The sequence below is a fragment of the Ranitomeya imitator genome, chromosome 5, assembly GCF_032444005.1.
Source record: "Ranitomeya imitator isolate aRanImi1 chromosome 5, aRanImi1.pri, whole genome shotgun sequence".
NCBI lineage: Eukaryota > Metazoa > Chordata > Amphibia > Anura > Dendrobatidae > Ranitomeya > Ranitomeya imitator.
The window spans coordinates 220,173,873-220,194,822 of record NC_091286.1 but is presented as its reverse complement, the minus strand read 5'-3'; the positions used below and the strand labels follow the sequence as shown (position 1 = coordinate 220,194,822).

Sequence of the window (20,950 nt, the reverse complement as noted above, 5' to 3'; positions counted from 1 at the left end):
TGTTTTCCCATGAACAAAGTACATTTTAGTCACTCAATTTTGGAATAATAAGTTCCACAATTGGATGTGTTTAAAAATAATATTCCTGTGCTGAGATAATCTTATATCTGTGTGACAGGGACATGGTCTGATCATATCACATCTCCTGGGCAGGGAAGGAAGCAAAAGAGGATACAGACATTACAGTATGGGATGATGATTCCTTATGTGCGGTAAAACATTTTTTTTTAAATCAAATTGTGGAACTTATTATTGTTCCAAGATCTATTGATTAAAACTTTTTTTCGTGAGGAAAACCTCTTTAAATGCTAAAAAAAAAAATGACACCAGAACGGTCATTTTTTTGGTTGTCGCAATTCACAAAAAGATAAAATAAAAAGTAATTAAAATTTTGCATGTACCCCAGAATGGCAATAAAAGTCAACTTGACACACAAGAAGTTTTCATACAGATCCGTTGACTGGTCACAAAACAAACTTTTCACAGCATGGATAGACATGTTAATGACATGCAAAGGATGGAAACAACATTTTCAAAACATCTTGATTTATTTGGTATTGAATATGAAGGTCACACCCACAAATACGCTTACACATTTTAGCATGTTATCAGTGAAGTTATTAAAGTGGTTTTCCAAAGTCAGGCTTTTTTCCTATTTAATCCCATATCTAAGCTTTTTTTTCTAATATTTCTAATATCTAAAAATTCCTTACTTGTCCCTAATTACACTAACTACTTTCTGATGATCGCTGCTATGTAGCAGAGCCGATCGAGTTGTGCCAGCTTCTAGCCTCCCATGGAGGCTATTGAAGCATGGCAAAAGTAAAAAAAAAGTGAAAAAAAATAAAAAAAGATATAAAAGTTTAAATCGCCCCCCTTTCGCCCCATTCAAAATAAAACAATAAAAAAAAAATCAAACCTACACATATTTGGTATCGCCGCGTTCAGAATCGCCTGATCTATCAATATTAAAAAAGGATTAACCTGATCGCTAAACGGCGTAGCGAGAAAAAAATCGAAACGCCAGAATTACGTTTTTTTGGTCGCCGCGACATTGCATTAAAATGTAATAATAGGCGATCAAAAGAATGTATCTGCACAAAAATAATTAAAAACGCCATCTCGGCACGCAAAAAATAATCCCTCACCCGACACCAGATCATGACAAATGGAGACGCTACGGGTATCGGAAAATTGCGCAATTTTTTTTTTTTTGTTTGGAATTTTTTTTACCACTTAGATAAAATGTAACCTAGACATGTTAGGTGTCTATGAACTCGTAATGACCTGGATAATCATAATGGCTGGTCAGGTTTAGCATTTAGTGAACCTAGCAAACAAGCCAAACAAAAAACCAGTGTGGGATTGCACTTTTTTTGCAATTTCACCGCACTTGGACTTTTTCTTCCCAAGTTTAGTACACGACATGCCAAAACCAATGATGTCATTGAAAAGAACAACTTGTTCCGCAACAAACAAGCCCTCACATGGCCATATTGACGCAAAAATAAAAAAGTTATAACTCTGGGAAGGAGGGGAGCGAAAAACGAGAACGCAAAAACGGAAAACGGCAAGGTCGTGAAGGGGTTAATTTCCCGTTTTTCATTACACCATATGGTAAAGTGAATGTCATTCAAAAGTACAACTAGTTCCACAAAAATCAAACCTTCGAATGTCTTTGTCAGCGGGAAAATAGTTATAGTTATGGCTCTTGGAAGAAGGGGAGGGAAAAATTGCTTGGCCTTTAAGGGGGTTAAGAACCCATTTATACTGAAGATGTTTTAAATCCAGTGGAAATTATTTTTAAAAGTTGCTCTTATATCGTTTTAAGAGGGTTTAGAGTTTTTTTTGTGCTTGCATTATATGTATGGATAAGTAATTACTTGCTACTTGCTTTTTAACAGGAGTTAGTTGAAACTGTGTCCTGTGGTGGTAACCTACTGATGAATATTGGGCCCACTCATGATGGTCGCATTCCTGTAGTATTTGAAGAGCGTTTAAAACAGATGGGAAAATGGCTAAAAGTGAATGGTGAGGCTATCTATAGTACAAAGCCTTGGAGAGCTCAGAATGACTCGATTACACCGGGAGTTTGGTAAGAGTCATGGTTATTAAACAACTTTTGATTTAGCTCGCCATAATTAATATCTTTATCAAATTGTATTGTGCCCCTCTAGGACTCGTGTAGACAAAGAGAAGTCATTTTGTTCTTAGATGAGCTCCAACTCTGTTCTGAAAGTGATCAGAGCTTAGCAAGAGAGGTATGGTTCGATTTACTATAAGTGGCATAAAAAATCCCACCTCAAGAGACTAGTAATGTGCCAAGTTTATGAAGAGGCATGTGTCTTAATGAATCTGGCGAATCTTAGTCCAGGTGAATATGTAAGAAGAATATAAAGTACCAGATTTGATGAATTCCCCCCACCATAGTCTGTTTGGCCACTGGAGTAATCCTGCAATCCAGTTTTTATAATAAAAGATATAGAATGCTCTCGGTGGGAGTTTTTATAATTACACTTCATATAACTGCAGTCTTCTCTACAACTCATGTTTTTCCCCATTATTGTCCGTAGGGGAAATAGCTGCACTAAAACCCCAAGTAGAAACCATGGCCACAAGTTTCCTTGTCACTTGCTGATTACTACAGGCCAGCTCTTTGTCTAAACTTAACCCCTTAATGACAGCCAATACGCCTTTTAACTGACCTGAAGTATAAGAGAATAGCCTCCCCATACAGGTAACAATCCAGTAGCTGTCGGCTGTACACTATAGCTGATCAGTGTTTGCACAGTCCAAATCTGTTTAACCCCTTAGATGCTGCTGTCAATAGTGACTACATCATTATGAATAGTTAACAGAGTGTGGGGGCTTCCTATTTATCCAAACTTGTGCCCTCAGATCATGATTTTGTGGTCCTGATGTTTGCCATGGCAATTCACGACCAAATAGCGGCCTTAGAGTCTGACAGCTCTAGTAATCTGTTCAGAAGTTAGAGGCATTTAGGTGGTAAAAATACACTTTTTCATTTCTCTCATACCACTTTGCATTAGTTCCTGTAAAGCACCTGAAGGGTTAATAAACTACCTGACAGCAGTTTTCAATATTTCTAGGGGTGCTGTTTTGAAAATGGTATCACATTTGAGGGTTTCCCAATATATAGGACCCCTAAAGTCACTTCAAACATGGATAGGTCCCTAAAAAAATAAATTTTGTAAATTTCCTTGAAAAAATGAAAAATTGCTGCTACATTTTTAACCCCTTTACCCCCAAGGGTGGTTTGCACGTTAATGACCGGGCCAATTTTTACAATTCTGACCACTGTCCCTTTATGAGGTTATAACTCTGGAACGCTTCAATGGATCCTGGTGATTCTGACATTGTTTTCTCGTGACATATTGTACTTCATGACAATGGTAAAAATTCTTTGATAGTACCTGCATTTATTTGTGAAAAAAACGGAAATTTGGCGAAAATTATGAAAATTTCGCAATTTTCCAACTTTGAATTTTTATGCAATTAAATCACAGAGATATGTCACACAAAATACTTAAATAACATTTCCCACATGTCTACTTTACATCAGCACAATTTTGGAACCAAAATTTTTCTTTGTTAGGGAGTTATAAGGGTTAAAAGTTGACCAGCAATTTCTCATTTCTACAACACCATTTTATTTTAGGGACCACATCTCATTTGAAGTCATTTTGAGGGGTCTATATTATAGAAAATACCCAAGTGTGACACCATTCTAAAAACTACACCCCTCAAGGTGCTCAAAACCATATTCAAGAAGTTTATTAACCCTTCTGGTGCTTCACAGGAATGTTTTGAATGTTTAAAGGGAACCTGTCACCCCGTTTTTTGAGATTGAGATATAAATACTGTTAAATAGGGCCTGCACTGTGTGTTACTATAGTGTATGTAGTGTACCCTGATTCCCCATGTATGCTGAGAAATACATTACCAAAGTCGGCGTTTTCGCCTGTCAATCAGGCTGGTCTGGTCAGGTGGGCGTGTTCACAGCGTTCTTTTCTTCCCCAGGTTTCCGTTGGTGGCGTAGTGGTGTGCGCATGTCCAAGGTCCGGATTCCCTGTGCCCACGTGAAGACACAGCGCGCGATCTGCGCTGTCATTCCTTTCATCGGTGCGGGTGGCCATCTTCCTGGGGCCGCGCGTGCGCAGATGTAGTGCTCTGCTGCACGGGGCTTCAGGAAAATGGCCGCGGGATGCCGCGCGTGCGCAGAAGAGATCGCGGCGGCCATTTTCCCAAAGCCGAGATGCAAACTCGGCTTTGGGAAAATGGCCGCCGCGATCTCTTCTGCGCACGCGCGGCATCCCGCGGCCATTTTCCTGAAGCCCCGTGCAGCAGAGCACTACATCTGCGCACGCGCGGCCCCAGGAAGATGGCCGCCCGCACCGATGAAAGGAATGACAGCGCAGATCGCGCGCTGTGTCTTCACGTGGGCACAGGGAATCCGGACCTTGAACATGCGCACACCACTACGCCACCAACGGAAACCTGGGGAAGAAAAGAGCGCTGTGAACACGCCCACCTGACCAGACCAGCCTAATTGACAGGCGAAAACGCCGACTTTGGTAATGTATTTCTCGGCATACATGGGGAATCAGGGTACACTACATACACCATAGTAACGCACAGCACAGGCCCTATTTAACAGTATTTATATCTCAATCTCAAAAAACGGGGTGACAGGTCCCCTTTAAATAAAAATGAACATTTAACTTTTTTTCACAAAAAATTTAATTCAGCTCCAATTTGTTTTATTTTACCAAGGGTAACAGGAGAAAATGGACCCCAAACATTGTTGTACAATTTGTCCTGAGTATGCCAATACCCCACATGTGGGGGTAAACCACTGTTTGGGCGCATGGCAGAGCTCGGAAGCGAAGGAGTGCCATTTGACTTTTCAATGCAAAATTGACTGGAATTGAGATGGGACGCCATGTTTCGTTTGGAGAGCCCCTGATGTGGCTAAACATTGAAACCCCCCACAAGTGACACCATTTTGGAAAGTAGACCCCCTAAGGAACTTATCTAGAGGTGTGGTGAGCACTTTGACCCACCAAGTGCTTCACAGAAGTTTATAATGCAGAGCCGTAAAAATAAAACAAAATTTTTTTCCCACAAAAATTATTTTTTTAGCCTCCAGTTTTGTATTTTCCTGAGGGTAACAGGAGAAATTGGACCCCAAAATTTGTTGCCCAATTTGTCCTGAGTGCGATGATACACCATATGTGGGGGGAACCACTGTTTGGGCGCATGGGAGGGCTCGGAAGGGAAGGAGCTCCATTTGGAATGCAGACTTAGATGGAATGGTCTGCAGACGTCACATTGCGTTTGCAGAACCCCTAATGTACCTAAACAGTAGAAACCCCCCACAAGTGACCCCATATTGCAAACTAGACCCCCCAGGGAACTAATCTAGATGTGTTGTGAGAATTTTGAACCCCCAAGTGTTTCACTACAGTTTATAACACAGAGCCGTGAAAATAAAAAATCTTTTTTTTTCCCACAAAAAATATGTTTTAGCCCCGAGTTTTGTATTTTCCCAAGGGTAACAGGAGAAATTGGACCCCAAAAGTTGTTGTCCTATTTGTCCTGAGTACGCTGATACCCCATATGTTGGGGTAAACCCCTGTTTGGGCACACGGGAGAGCTTGGAAGGGAAGAAGCACTGTTTTACTTTTTCAACGCAGAATTGGCTGGAATTGAGATCGGACGCCATGTCGCGTTTGGAGAGCCCCTGATGTGCCTAAACAGTAGAAAACCCCACAATTATAACTGAAACCCTAATCCAAACACATCCCTAACCCTAATCCCAACAGTAACCCTAACCACACCTCTAACCCAGACACACCCCTAACCCTAATCCCAACCCTATTCCCAACCGTAAATGTAATCTAAACCCTAACTGTAACTTTAGCCCCAACCCAAACTGTAGCCCTAGCCCTAACCCTAGCCCTAACCCTAATCCTAACCCTAGCCCTAACCCTAGCCCTAACCCTAGCCCTAGCCCTAGCCCTAACCCTAGCCCTAACCCTAGCCCTAGCCCTAACTCTAACCCTAGCCCTAATGGGAAAATGGAAATAAATACATTTTTTTTAATTTTTCCCTAACTAAGGGGGTGATGAAGGGGGGTTTGATTTACTTTTATAGCGGGTTTTTTAGCGGATTTTTATGATTGGCAGCCGTCACACACTGAAAGACGCTTTTTATTGCAAATAATATTTTTTGCGTTACCACATTTTGAGAGCTATAATTTTTCTATATTTTGGTCCACAGAGTCATGTGAGGTCTTGTTTTTTGCGGGACGAGTTGACGTTTTTATTGGTAACATTTTCGGGCATGTGACATTTTTTGATCGCTTTTTATTCCGATTTTTGTGAGGCAGAATGACCAAAAACCAGCTATTCATGAATTTCTTTTGGGGGAGGCGTTTATACCGTTCCGCGTTTGGTAAAATTGATAAAGCAGTTTTATTTTTCGGGTCAGTACGATTACAGCGACACCTCATTTATATCATTTTTTTATGTTTTGGCGCTTTTATACGATAAAAACTTTTATAGAAAAAATAATTATTTTGGCATCGCTTTATTCTCAGGACTATAACTTTTTTATTTTTTTGCTGATGATGTTTTATGGCGGCTCGTTTTTTGCGGGACAAGATGACGTTTTAACCATGGTTATTTATATCTGTCTTTTTGATCGCGTGTTATTCCACTTTTTGTTCGGCGGTATGATAATAAAGCGTTGTTTTTTGCCTAGTTTTTTTTTTTTTCTTACGGTGTTTACTGAAGGGGTTAACTAGTGGGCCAGTTTTATAGGTCGGGCCGTTACGGACGCGGCGATACTAAATATGTGTACTTTTATTGTTGTTTTTTTTATTTAGATAAAGAAATGTATTTATGGGAATAATATATATATATTTTTTTCATTATTTTGGAATATTTTTTTTTTTTTTTTTTTTTTTTTACACATTTGAAAATTTTTTTTTTTACTTTGTCCCAGGGGGGGACATCACAGATCAGTGATCTGACAGTTTGCACAGCACTCTGTCAGATCACTGATCTGACATGCAGCGCTGCAGCCTTCACAGTGCCTGCTCTAAGCAGGCTCTGTGAAGCCACCTCCCTCCCTGCAGAACCCGGATCCGCGGCCATCTTGGATCCGGGGCTCGAGCAGGGAGGGAGGGAGGTAAGACTCTCGCAGCAACGCGATCACATCGCGTTGCTGCGGGGGGCTCAGGGAAGCCCGCAGGGAGCCCCCTTCCTGCGCGCTGCTTCCCTGCACCGCCGGCACATCGCGATCATCTTTGATCGCGGTGTGCCAGGGGTTAATGTGCCAGGGGCGGTCCGTGACCGCTCCTGGCACATAGTGCCGGATGTCAGCTGCGATAGGCAGCTGACACCCGGCCGCGATCGGCGGCGCTCCCCCCGTGAGCGCCGCCGATCGCGCTGGACGTACTATCCCGTCCATGGTCATAGGGGCCCACCCCACATGGACGGGATAGTACGTCCGATGTCAGAAAGGGGTTAAACCTCCTAAAATGCTAAAAAAATAAAAGAACATTTTACAAATGGTGCTGATGTAAGGCCGACATGTGGGAAATGTTATTTATTAATATTTTCCTGTGGTATGACCATCTGGATTAAAAGAATAATCATTCAAATTTAGAAAATTGCTAATTTTTTAACATTTTTCTCAAATTTTTGATATTTTTAATAAATAAACACAAAACATATTGACCTAAATTTACCATTATCATAAAGTATAATGTGTCACGAAAAAACAATCTCAAAATCACTGGGATTTGTTCAAGCGTTGCAGAGTTATTAACACATAAAGTGACACTGTCAGATTTCAAAAATTTGGCTTAGTCACTAAGGGGTTAAATACATAGGGCCCAATTTATTATTGCATTTGCTCCTTTTTTTAATCTAGTTAAATGTTGCCACATTCAAGTCCAAAAAAGGTACAGAAGAATAAAGATCATTTTATACATTAATTATCTGCACCATTTTTAAGAATTTGGTACAAAAATAGTTTTGTAACCTTCCCTTTTCTTGTGGAAGTTTTCGTAAAATCCAGGAAAACCCTTTTTTGTTTTTGGTTTTGTTTTTTCATTATTGATAGCATTGCTATTGTGATTTTGCAAATATTGAAGGGGTTTTCCCACAAATCCGCATTTAAACAGTGTATCAGTCAGCAGAATATTCCTGTCCGTTTCAACGGGCGAACCTGCCTGTATGCTGGTCAACAGCCCAGCATTGCATAACCTCCCTCAGGCTGTTATTAGTTTTCCAAAGTTCCCTGCGGATGGGCACACTCTCGTTTTAATTCTAAGGCCGGGGTCCCACTTACGCTCTGGTCCTCCTGAGTGCCGGCGGCAGTGCCGGGTATTGATGGGCGAGTTTCTCGCATTGAACTCGCAAGTGGGACCCCGGCCTAAGAACAGTGCAGCTAGGGATCCTGTATATTTCCAGCATTGATCTGCCCTTTTGAGCCTATGAATAATGCAGCCATTGCTCCTGCCACGTTTTAAAAACTTACGGTAGGTTAGAATATACAAGGTCCCCTTCACACATCAGTGTTTCCAGTACATGTGTTTTCACAAGTACTGAAGATATTTACACAGGCACATCCATTATAAGCTATGGGGCTGTTAACATGACCATGTGTCCTACATGTAGACGTGTCAGTTTTTTTCTCAGTCCTGCACACAGAAAGCAAAGTGTGTCGTCTGTGTGCCGTGTGACACGTACCGTAATAGAATAGAAATGACAAATGTTTAGTTGTTAGATGTGCAAAGATCTAGAATAGATAGAAAGATGTCCTTGAGATCGGGGGACCCCACGCCATATTTGTAATTAATTTATTTTCTTGCTAAATTCATGTACAGTAAACCACACGCACGGCACTAATATGTATCTCATGAACCTCTATCTATCCGCTGTTTCTATCCTCTTTGCACAACTAACACCTAAACACCTGTCATTTAAATTCTGCAGTCTGTTCCAGTAGGTGTCACACTGATGGTACACACGGATGACACATACTGCCAGCAATATACATGGTCTATGCACTCCCCAGGTTTTCAGGAGCAATGGCTATATTGTTCATAAGATCAAAAGAGATGTACAGTACCATACCAACAATATACATGGTCTATGAAAGTGATGGCGAACCTATGACACGCGTGTCAGTGCTGACACGCGTAGTCATTTTCAGTGACAAGTGGCCGCCGGCCGCGGCCCCATAGATATTGCATCCTTAAATTGCATGGCAAGCCGTTCCGATTTTTATCGGATCGTATGCCATGCAGGAGGTCTGTAGGCCCAAACAACAGAGCTCCAGCGCAGAGCGTCTAGGCCTTGGACTTCCGGTAGGCCTGGCGCAGCTCCCGGAAGTCCCAGGCCTAGACGCTCTGCGCCGGAGCTCTGTTGTTTGGGCGGCATTGCGCTGCTCCCTGCTGCGCCGGCTGGAAGTTCGGGCCTACCAGAAGTCCCAGGCCTAGACGCTCTGCGCCGGAGCTCTGTTGTTTGGGCGGCATTGCGCTGCTCCCTGCTGCGCCGGCCGGAAGTTCGGGCCTACCAGAAGTCCCAGGCCTAGACGCTCTGCGCAATGCCGTGGGGGACGCACTTCTGAGGCCTGAGGTGATCGCTGTCTTGAGGCCCTGTGATTGCTGTCTGCAGGCCCTGTGACTACTACAGCAACCATCATTCAGTGAACTGTGGGGTGTCATTGGCCATTACTGAGATAAGTGAGGGGGAGGCTGGAAGAGGCCTGTGCTATGGGTGCCGTTTACCGCCATTAGGAACGCCATCTTGCAGCATAGTACAGACTCCATTTCACCACCATTACTGTTGTGCATCCTTATTAACCCCTATTTCTGCTTATTAACTCTGCCCTTTCCTAAAAGACAGTTACATGTGCCATCATATGGTCAGTTAGGTTAGTTAACCCCTAATTGCCTAAGTGTACAAAATACCAACCTTCAATTGAATTTAGCTAATGAAATTCAGCAACAAAAAAGTCACTAAATCAGTGATGGCGAACCTGTGGCAGTTCAGCTGTTGCAAAACTACAATTCCCATCATGCCTGGCCTTTCAAAGCAAAAGCTTTGGCTGTGAAGACATGATAGGAATTGTAGTTTTGCAACAGCTGGAGTGCCACAGGTTCGCCATCACTGGAAGAATTCCCCCTCCCCCTCACTTATCTTAGTTCACGACACCCCACACAAGTTAAATAATAGCAAGACCAACAAAAGAAACCAACTGACAGATGAACAAAGAAGTCACTAAGCAGGTAAGTTAAATAATTATACATATTTGTTATTTAAACTATACATGTCGCAAAATTATGTTTTTTTTTCTCAAGGTGACACACCACCCAAGTTATTTTCGTTTTTTTGGCGAATTTTGACACACCAAGCTCAAAAGGTTGCCCATCACTGGTCTATGAACTCCCTAGGGTGACTGTCAGGAACCCTTGCTGCTCTGTTCTTAGGCTCAAAAGATGCAGATCAGTGCTGGCAATATACACAGTCTATGTGCACTCTAGGGCAGGGGTCTCAGACTCAGCTGAGTGAATGAGTCGCACATAGTAAAAATTTGAATGTGATGGGCCATGTTTTTTGCGGGACAAGATGATGATTTCAGTTACACCTTTTTGTTCGATATGACTTTTTGATAGTTTTGTACCATTTTTGGCATGTTATCATGAATGGTGTTTGCCAGATGTGTTATGGTACAAGTTTTTTTTTTCTTACCTCAGCTTTTACATAAAACATAATTTTTAGTGGCAAAATATTTCTATTCTGAATTTTTTTAATTTTATAACAAATGTTTTCCTTTTTTTTTCTTAGCCTTACTGTACAGAGCCAAAGGAGATGTGCACACGTTCAGGAATTTTCGCATATTTCTTCTCGTTTTTTCACTATAAAAACGCGATAAAACCGCAAAAAAAATGCATACATTAAGCATCCTATTATTAGAATGCAATCTGCAATTTTTGTGCATATGCTGCGATTGTCTCTGACCGAGGAAAACTCTCGGCTCACTCGCACCCATATAAGCCTATGGGTGCGAGTGAGACAGCGCACACCACTCGGATAACATCCGAGTGATGTGCGCTATAAGCGGACCCCAGCAATGGAGGAGATGGAGAAATTCATTTCTCCGCCTCCTCTGCAGCTGTGCTACCATCCTCCCTGTGCGAGAGAATCGGAGCACAGACGCATGACACTCGGCTCCTGCTCTGCTGCTGTCATTAGCATATCGCATCCAATGATCTCGCATTGGATGCAATACGCTAGTGTGACGCCGGCCTTAGAGTAAAAGTCTGCAGTTGCTCTGACTGCAGACTTGTGAATCCTCAAGTCGACTAGATGGGCACGGCCTCACTCAATGCAAGTGTACTGAGCAAGACCAGACAGTCTAGTTGGAATGTGGACCGAATGTATGCAAATCACATATTTGTGGTGACACTACTGTCTGTCCACGGCAATGCGAGGATTCGCAAGTCTGCGGTCACATAGAATGACTACAGACTTGTACCCTAATGCTGGACGACCCCTTTAACGTGATCACATATATTTTGTATAGAATTATTATGAATTAGAAGCATTATGTTTCGTAAATCCCCATTAATGCAGTGTTTACTCAACAGGTATACATGTAGGTCTCAAGAGCAATCTGTGTATGCTATATTTCTGGAGTGGCCCACAAATTGGAAAATAATCCTCGGAGAACCCATACCTGGTGGGAAGACAGAGGTCAGTTAACTTTTTGGATTATTCGATTTTTTTTTTTTATTGTTTGTGATGCAGACCACAAAACACCTTTTTTATCAGATGAAATGCCTTGATTTATCAAATGGTTTAGAGGTTAGAAACGCAAACTAACCAGACTATATGTGAGATTATAGTAAGGATTATATTAAATTACATCCACACATTATAAGACAAAAAAAAATCTCATGCACACGCTGTAGGGAAAATCCATAACTTAAAGGGGTGATGCAAAGGATTTTTCTACTAACTCCATATCGATTTAGTTCCATAATCTAAACAATTTTCTAATATACTTGCTTGAAGAATTTCTGTTCCCTAACTACACACTCTTAACAAACCTGCGCGTTGGGGTGTGCGCCACTCCAGTGACTGTCAAACACACAGGTTGTGCCCCTGTCCACCATAACCTATTTCACTTTGCTTTAATGTACCCCACGGGCTTTGCATCGCCTACTAATCCACATGACTGCTTCATTATCCTTGTCACGCTAATATTGTGCGTCATTACTGTTACTGTGAGGTATTCTTCTTGTGGGCTTTTAGTGAACTTTCCTTCTGTTTATGCTGATATCTGCATATTATTTATTATACATTTTTCATTCATTACCTAGTATTTCAGTTTTTAACCCCTTTAACCCCAAGGGTGGTTTGCACGTTATGGACCGGGCCAATTTTTACAATTCTGACCACTGTCCCTTTATGAGGTTATAACTCTGGAACGCTTCAACGGATCCCGCTGATTCTGACATTGTTTTCTCGTGACATATTGTACTTCATGGTAGTGGTAAAATTTCTTTGATATTACCTGCGTTTATTTGTGAAAAAAACGGAAATATGGCGAAAATTTAGAAAATTTTGCAATTTTCCAACTTTGAATTTTTATGCAATTAAATCACAGAGATATATCACACAAAATACTTAATAAGTAACATTTCCCACGTGTCTACTTTACATCAGCACAATTTTGGAACCAAAATTTTTTTTTGTTAGGGAATTATAAGGGTTAAAAGTTGACCAGCAATTTCTCATTTCTACAACACCATTTTTTTTTTGGGACCACATCTCATTTGAAGTCATTTTGAGGGGTCTATATGATAGAAAATACCCAAGTGTGACACCATTCTAAAAACTGCACCCGTCAAGGTTCTCAAAACCACATTCAAGAAGTTTATTAACCCTTCAGGTGTTTCACAGGAATTTTTGGAATGTTTAAATAAAAATGAACATTTAACTTTTTTTCACAAAAAATTTACTTCAGCTCCAATTTGTTTTATTTTACCAAGGGTTACAGGAGAAAATGGACCCCAAACCATGTTGTACAATTTGTCCTGAGTACGCCGATACCCCATATGTGGAGGTAAACCACTGTTTGGGCGCATGACAGAGCTTGGAAGCGAAGGAGTGCCATTTGACTTTTCAATGCAAAATTGATTGGAATTGAGATGGGACGCCATGTTGCGTTTGGAGAGCCACTGATGTGCCTAAACATTGAAACCCCCCATAAGTGACACCATTTTGGAAAGTAGACCCCCTAAGGAACTTATCTAGAGGTGTGGTGAGCACTTTGACCCACCAAGTGCTTCACAGAAGTTTATAATGCAGAACCGTAAAAATAAAAAATCATTTTTTTTTTCACAAAAATTATCTTTTCGCCCCCAATTTTTTATTTTCCCAATGGTAAGAGAAGAAATTGGAACCAAAAAGTTGTTGCACAATTTGTCCTGAGTACTCTGATACCCCATATGTGGGGGTAAACCACTGTTTGGGCACATGGTAGAGCTCGGAAGGGAAGAAGCACTGTTTTACTTTTTCAACGCAGAATTGGCTGGAATTGAGATCGGACGCCATGTCGCGTTTGGAGAGCCCCTGATGTGTCTAAACAGTGGAAATCCCCCAATTATAACTGAAACCCTAATCCAAACACACCCCTAACCCCAATTCCAACGGTAACCCTAACCACACCTCTAACCCAGACACACCCCTAACCCTAATCCCAACCCTATTCCTAACCGCAAATGTAATCCAAACCCTAACCCTAACTGTAGCCCCAACCCTAACTGTAGCCTTAACCCTAACTGTAGCCTTAACCCTAGCCCTAACCATAACCCTAGCCCCAACCCTAACCCTAGCCCTAACCCTAATGGGAAAATGGAAATAAATACATTTTTTTAATTTTTTTATTTTTCCCTAACTAAGGGGGTGATGAAGGGGGGTTTGATTTACTTTCATAGCGAGTTTTTTAGCGGATTTTTATGATTGGCAGCCGTCACACACTGAAAGACGCTTTTTATTGCAAAAAATATTTTTTGCGTTACCACATTTTGAGAGCTATAATTTTTCCATATTTTGGTCCACAGAGTCATGTGAGGTCTGGTTTTTTGCGGGACGAGTTGACGTTTTTATTGGTAACATTTTCGGGCACGTGACATTTTTTGATCGCTTTTTATTCCGATTTTTGTGATGCAGAATGACCAAAAACCAGCTATACATGAATTTATTTTGGGGGAGGCGTTTATACCGTTCCACGTTTGGTAAAATTGATAAAGCAGTTTTATTCTTCGGGTCAGTACGATTACAGCGACACCTCATTTATCATTTTTTTTATGTTTTGGCGCTTTTATACGATAAAAACTATTTTATAGAAAAAATAATTATTTTTGCATTGCTTTATTCTGAGGACTATAACTTTTTAATTTTTTTGCTGATGTTGCTGTATGGCGGCTCGTTTTTTGCGGGACAAGATGACGCTTTCAGCGGGCCCATGGTTATTTATATCCGTCTTTTTGATCGCGTGTTATTCCACTTTTTGTTCGGCGGCATGATAATAAAGCGTTTTTTGCCTCGTTTTTGTTTTTCTTACGGTGTTTACTGAAGGGGTTAACTAGTGGGACAGTTTTATAGGTCGGGTCGTTACGGACGCGGCGATACTAAATATGTGCACTTTTATTGTTTTTTTTTAATTTAGATAAAGAAATGTATTTATGGGAATAATAATTTTTTTTTTTTTTTTTTCATTTAGGATTTTTTTTTTTTTTTTACACACTTGTAAATTTTTTTTTTTTAACTTTGTCCCAGGGGGGGACAATACAGATCGGTGATCTGACAGTTTGCACAGCACTCTGTCAGATCACTGATCTGTCTCAGAGCGCTGCAGCGTTACCAAGTGCCTGCTCTGAGCAGGCACTTGGTAAGCCACCTCCCTCCCTGCAGGACCCGGATCCGCGGCCATCTTGGATCCGGGATTTGCTGCAGGCAGGGAGGTGAGGAGACCCCCGGAGCAACGCGATCACATCGCGTTGCCTCGGGGGGCTCAGGGAAGCCCGCAGGGAGCCCCCTCCCTGCGTGATGCTTCCCTGTACCGCCGGCACATCGCGATCATGTTTGATCGCGGTGTGCCGGGGGTTAATGTGCCGGGGGCGGTCCGTGACCGCTCCTGGCACATAGTGCCGGATGTCAGCTGCGATAAGCAGCTGACACCTGGCCGCGATCGGCCGCGCTCCCCCCGTGAGCACGGCCGATCGCCTATGACGTACTATTCCGTCCTTGGGAAGTAAGGCCCACCCCACATGGACGGAATAGTACGTCTAATGGCAGAAAGGGGTTAAACCTGGCCGATAAGTTTACATCAGGATATTATCAGAAACGCTTTGAATGCTTTATGCATAACTGCTAGCCCATGATGATTATATCAGTTATGAAGTATGATGAAACGTGTAGGGCTCAATCTATATTTTGATAGCTTATTATCTAGTGGGGGTTTTAACTAGGATCTGTGGTTTCATATTGCTTTGGCGATTCCTGCTGGGCATATATCAGCCTCACATGATATGCAGAAAAGAACCTATTTTCTATAGCATCAGCCAGTGTTCTGTTTGTTATGTCAGGAGAGTGAAGATGCTTATGCATTTAATAATAATAATTATTATTTATATCGCGCCAACATATTTTGCAGCACTTTAAATTATAGAAGGGACTTGTACGGACAATAGACATTACAGCATAACAATAAACACAGATCAAAACAGATACCAAGAGGAATGAGGCCCTGCTCGCAAGCTTACAATCTATGAGGAAAAAGGGGAGACACAAGAGGTGGATGGTAACAATTCCTTTCGTTGTTCGGAACAGCCATAGTGTAAGGATCGGGTGTTCATGTAAAGCTGCATGAGCCAGTTAACAGCCTAAATATGTAACAGTACAAACATAGGGCTAATAAATGCATAAAGCGTATGAGAACATGATGCGAGAAACCTGATTTTGGTTTACGTTTTTTGAATGGGCCACACAGGGATAGTTAGGTTAATGCGTTGAGGTGGTAGGCCAGGCGCACAAATGCATTTTTAGGGCACACTTAAAACTGTGGGGATTGGGGGTTAATCGTATTAACCTAGGTAGTGCAATCCAAAGAGTCGGTGCAGCATGTGAAAAGTCTTGGAGACGGGAGTGGGAGGTTCTGATTATTGATGATGTAACCTCAGGTCATTAGCGGAGCGGAGAGCACAGGTAGGGTGGTAGGCTGAGACCAAGGAGGAGATGTAGGGTGGTGCTGAGCCATGGAGTGCTTTGTGGGTGAGGGTAATAGTTTTGTACTGGATTCTAAAGTGGATGGGTAACCAGTGTAATAACTGGCACAAGGTAGAGGCATCGGTATAACGATTGGTGAGGAATATGATCCTGGCTGCAGCATTCAGGACAGATTGAAGAGGGGAGAGTTTGGTAAGAGGGAGGACGATTAGTAGACAGTTAAAATAGTCCAGATGAGAATGAATAAGAGAAACAGTAACAGTTTTTGCAGAGTCGAAAGTAAGAAAAGGACGAATTCTAGAAATGTTTTTGTGGTGCAGATAACAAGAGTGAGCCAGTGATCGGATGTGGGGGGTGAAGGAAAGCTCGGAATCAAGGATGACCCCAAGGCAGCGGGCATGTTGCTTGGGAGTAATGGTGGAACCACACACGGAGATGGCAATGTCAGGTAAAGGTAGGTTAGTAGAGGAAGAACACGAGGAATTCAGTTTTTGACAGGTTCAGTTTCAGATAGAGTGAGGACATGATGTTAGAGACAGCGGTAAGACAATCACTGGTGTTTTCTAAAAAGGCAGGCGTGATATCAGGAGAAGTGTATAATTGGGTGTCATTAGCATAGAGATGGTACTGGAACCCAAATCTACTGATTGTTTGTCCAATAAGGGCGGTATACAAAGAGAAGAGGAGGGGGCCTAGGACTGATCCTTGAGGAACTCCAACAGTAAGGGGAAGATGAGAGGAGGAGGAACCAGCAAAAGATACAGTGAAAGAGCGGTCAGAGACATAGGAGGAGAACCAGGAGAGAATGGTGTCCTTGAGGCCGATGGAGTGTAGCATAGTGAGGAGGAGCTGATGATCCACAGTGTTGAATGCTGCGGAGAGATCCAAGAGAATTAGCATGGAGTAGTGACCATTAGATTTAGCTGTTAGTAGATCATTAGAGACTTTAGTGAGGGCAGTTTCAGTAGAATGTAAAGAGCGGAAACCAGATTGAAGAGGGTTATCTGAGAGATAGCGGATAAGACGGGAGTGGACCAGACGTTCGAGGAGTTTAGAGATGAAGGGAAGATTAGAGACAGGTCTATAGTTAGGGGCACAGTTTTGATCGAGGGATGGTTTTTTAAGTAATGGATGTATGATGGCATGCTTAAATGAGGAGGGAATGATACTGGTAGAGAGAGAGGTTGAATATTTTTGTTAGGTGAGAGGTGACAGCAGGGGAAAGGGACTGGTGATGTGACTGAATGGGGTCACTGGTGCAAGTGGTCGGGAGAGAAGATGCAAGGAGACTGATTACTACCTCTTCTGTGGCTGGTTCAAAGTCAGAGAGTGAGCTAGATGCAGTGGGAGAGGGAAGACCGTGCATGGTATGAGGGGATTGGGAGATAATTTCTTGTTGGATATGATCAATTTTTTCTTTGAAGTAATTGGCCAGATCGTTAGCGCGGAGATCCGTGGTTGGGGCCTGCACTCGTTGAGTAGGGAATGAAAGGTGTCAAAGAGAAGTTTAGGGTTATTGGACAGTGAGTTGATGAGGTTGTTGAAATAGGTTTGTTTGGAGAGGTGAAGGACTGAGTTGTATGTTTTTAATCATAAATAGTGATGAGTGAGTATACTAGATGCTTGGGTTTTCCCGAGCACGCTCGGGAGTCCTCCGAGTATTTGTTAGTGTTCGGAGATTTAGTTTTCATCACCGCAGCTGAATGATTTATGGCTGTTAGCTTCAATACATGTGGGGTTCCCTAGCAACCAGGCAACCCCCACATGTACTCAGCCTGGCTAATAGCTGTAAATCATTCTGCTGCGGTGATGAAAACTAAATCTCCCAACACTAACAAATACTCGGATGTCACCCGAGTGTGCTCGGGAAAACCTGAGCAACGAGTATAACTCGCTCATCACTAATCATAAACTTATAATGGATGAAATCTTCGGGTAGATTAGATTTTCTCCCCAGGCAGTCGGCGCACCTGGAGCACTGCTGCAGGAAACGTGTTTGCAATATCGTAGTGACAGCTTCAACTAAAATACAGTGTGTTACTGTTAAAATACTCCATTTGATATCTAAAAAAAGGATATAATAATTTAATCATAGCGACAGCCCCATCTAAAATACAGCATGTTGCTGTTAAGCTCCCCTAACACCTAATGAAAATGCATATTAATTCAAATAGTGTGACAGTTCCATTTAAAGTACAGCATTGTGCGGTTAAAAAATCTCTGGTTACCTAATATTGTGGCGTGATTTAGACTTTAACTGTATAGTAGTAGTATCCAGACAAAATGCCTATCAGGGATAATTGTTTGTCTATAAAATTTAAAACATTGGCTAAACTTGGCCTACTTGGGGGGCACAACTAAATGTCTGAATACAAGTAGAAAAGGGGACAAAATATCCATTTCGTTATCTTTAAATTAAATTCACTCTCAAACTGATATAACTAGTGGTTCAAAACTACCTTTGCACTTTATTAGACTGGTAAATATCTGCATTGGAAACGCCGTTTCCATAAAAGATAGTACAGAGATATTGTGGTTAATCTGGTATGGTTTGTGCGTCTTAAACTTCACTTTTGCACTAAAAAGAAAAGTTTTAATAATAACAATATTAAAATAATCTAATATATAAAGCTGAATGTGTGTGTGTGTGTATGTGTGTATGTCCGGGATTGGCATCTGCACCGTCGCAGCTACAGCCACAAAATTTTGCACAGTCACACGTCTGGACCCCGAAAGCGTCATAGGCTATGTTGTGAGGGGAAATTTTAACCCCGCGCGTTCCAATTCAACAAACAATTTTGCCCCTATCTATATAATGGGGAAAAGTGTTGGAGGCAAATTGACAGCTGCCAGATGTGAACAAGGTGGACTTAAAGAGTGAGAGCGATGGCGCCAAAGAGTATATACCATACAGTTGCTAAGGTGGGGCCCCGACATGGGATACACACGGGGATATGAACACACACACAAAATGCGCCACACATTTCACCACACATACACCAACCTCGCCACATAGAAGTCAAAACACAAAAGTCGCCGCTCAAAACTTGCCACATGCAACACTATATACAGCAGATGACACACAGGTATATACTATGTACAGGAGGAGATGACATACAGGTATATACTATATACAAGGGAGATAACACACGTATATACTATATAGGAGGAGATGACACACAGATATATACTATATACAGGAGCAGATGACACACAGGTATATACTATATACAGGAGGAGATTACACACTTGTGCATACTATGTACAGGAGATGACACACAGGTATATATTATATACAGGAGCAGATGACACAGGTATATACTATATACAGGAGGAGATGACTTACAGGTATATACTTTATAAAAGAGGAGATGACACATAGGTATATAGAGGAGAAGATGACATACAGCAGGTATATACTATATACAGGGGAGATGACATACAGGCATATACTATATACAGGAGGAGATGACATACAGGTATATAGTATATACAGAACAGATGACATACAGGTATATACTATATACAGGAGGAGATGACACATAGGTATATACAATATACAGGAGGAGATGACATACAGCAGGTATATACTATTTACAGGGGAGATGACATAGGTATATACTATATACAGGAGATGACATACAGGTGTATACATATATAAGGGAGATGACAAAAATGTATATACTGAGGGGAAAATGAGAGGTGTGAGGTGAAAATGAGGGGTGTGAGGTGAAAATGAAAAGGTGCGAGTGCAAAATGAGAGGAATGAGGGAAAATAGTGGAGTCATCGGAAAATGACAGATGTGACGTCGAAATGACAAGTGTTAGGGAGGAATGAGAGGAGTGAGGGGGAAAATGAGAGGCGTGATGGGAAAATAAGAGAAGTGAGGTGCTATAACTAACCACAGATATTTACTATGCCCAGGCAATGCCGGGATCTTCAGCTAGTATTTTATTGAAAAAAAAAATTCTCACTCCAATTGAATTAGTCAGTGAATGTTAAAAATACATCTTATTTTTTATAATCTTGTTTTATTACTTGTGCGGGCACCTCTTTTGCATGTAGTGCTACGTCTTACTACCCTCACTAATAAAGGTGTTTTAGCCTTATTTCTATTTTTATTATTATTATTTATTATTATAGCACCATTTATTCCATGGCGCTTTACATGTGAGGGGGGTATACATAATAAAACAAGTATAATAATCTTGAACAATACAAGTCACAACTGGTACAGGAGGAGAGAGGACCCTGCCCGCGAGGGCTCACAATCTACAAGGGATGGGTGAGGATACAGTAGGTTTGTCCTAATTCTTCTTTGACCATATGATTGTTTTTTTTTCTCTTTTGTCTTTGCAATTCCTGAATGGTCTTCCATTCAGATATATATCACTCACTTATTATAAGCTTCACTATAACACACTTATGATTTAGTGATATACATTCATTGCTGTGTTCAGTACATGTCTTATCGTTATAATGCAAAAATTTGTAGATGGCCTCAAAATGTTTACGGGTCATAGCCATGCGGAAAAGTGTGTGTGTAAAACATCAACACTCAATATTGCCAAAGTTATGGCTTTTTCACTAACCCCATTTAAAGGACAAGGCC

The 20,950-nt window shown here is 41.5% G+C and overlaps 1 protein-coding gene across 1 annotated transcript in view; it reads left to right on the top strand.

The window, feature by feature from the left end:
* FUCA2 (alpha-L-fucosidase 2) overlaps window positions 1-20,950 on the top strand; it is a 65,713-nt gene that overhangs the window by 17,724 nt on the left and 27,039 nt on the right. Inside the window, exons 5-6 of the mRNA XM_069725906.1 lie at window positions 1,905-2,095; window positions 11,690-11,795. Coding sequence (XP_069582007.1) covers window positions 1,905-2,095; window positions 11,690-11,795 — 297 coding nt within the window. The remainder of the gene's footprint in view (window positions 1-1,904; window positions 2,096-11,689; window positions 11,796-20,950) is intronic.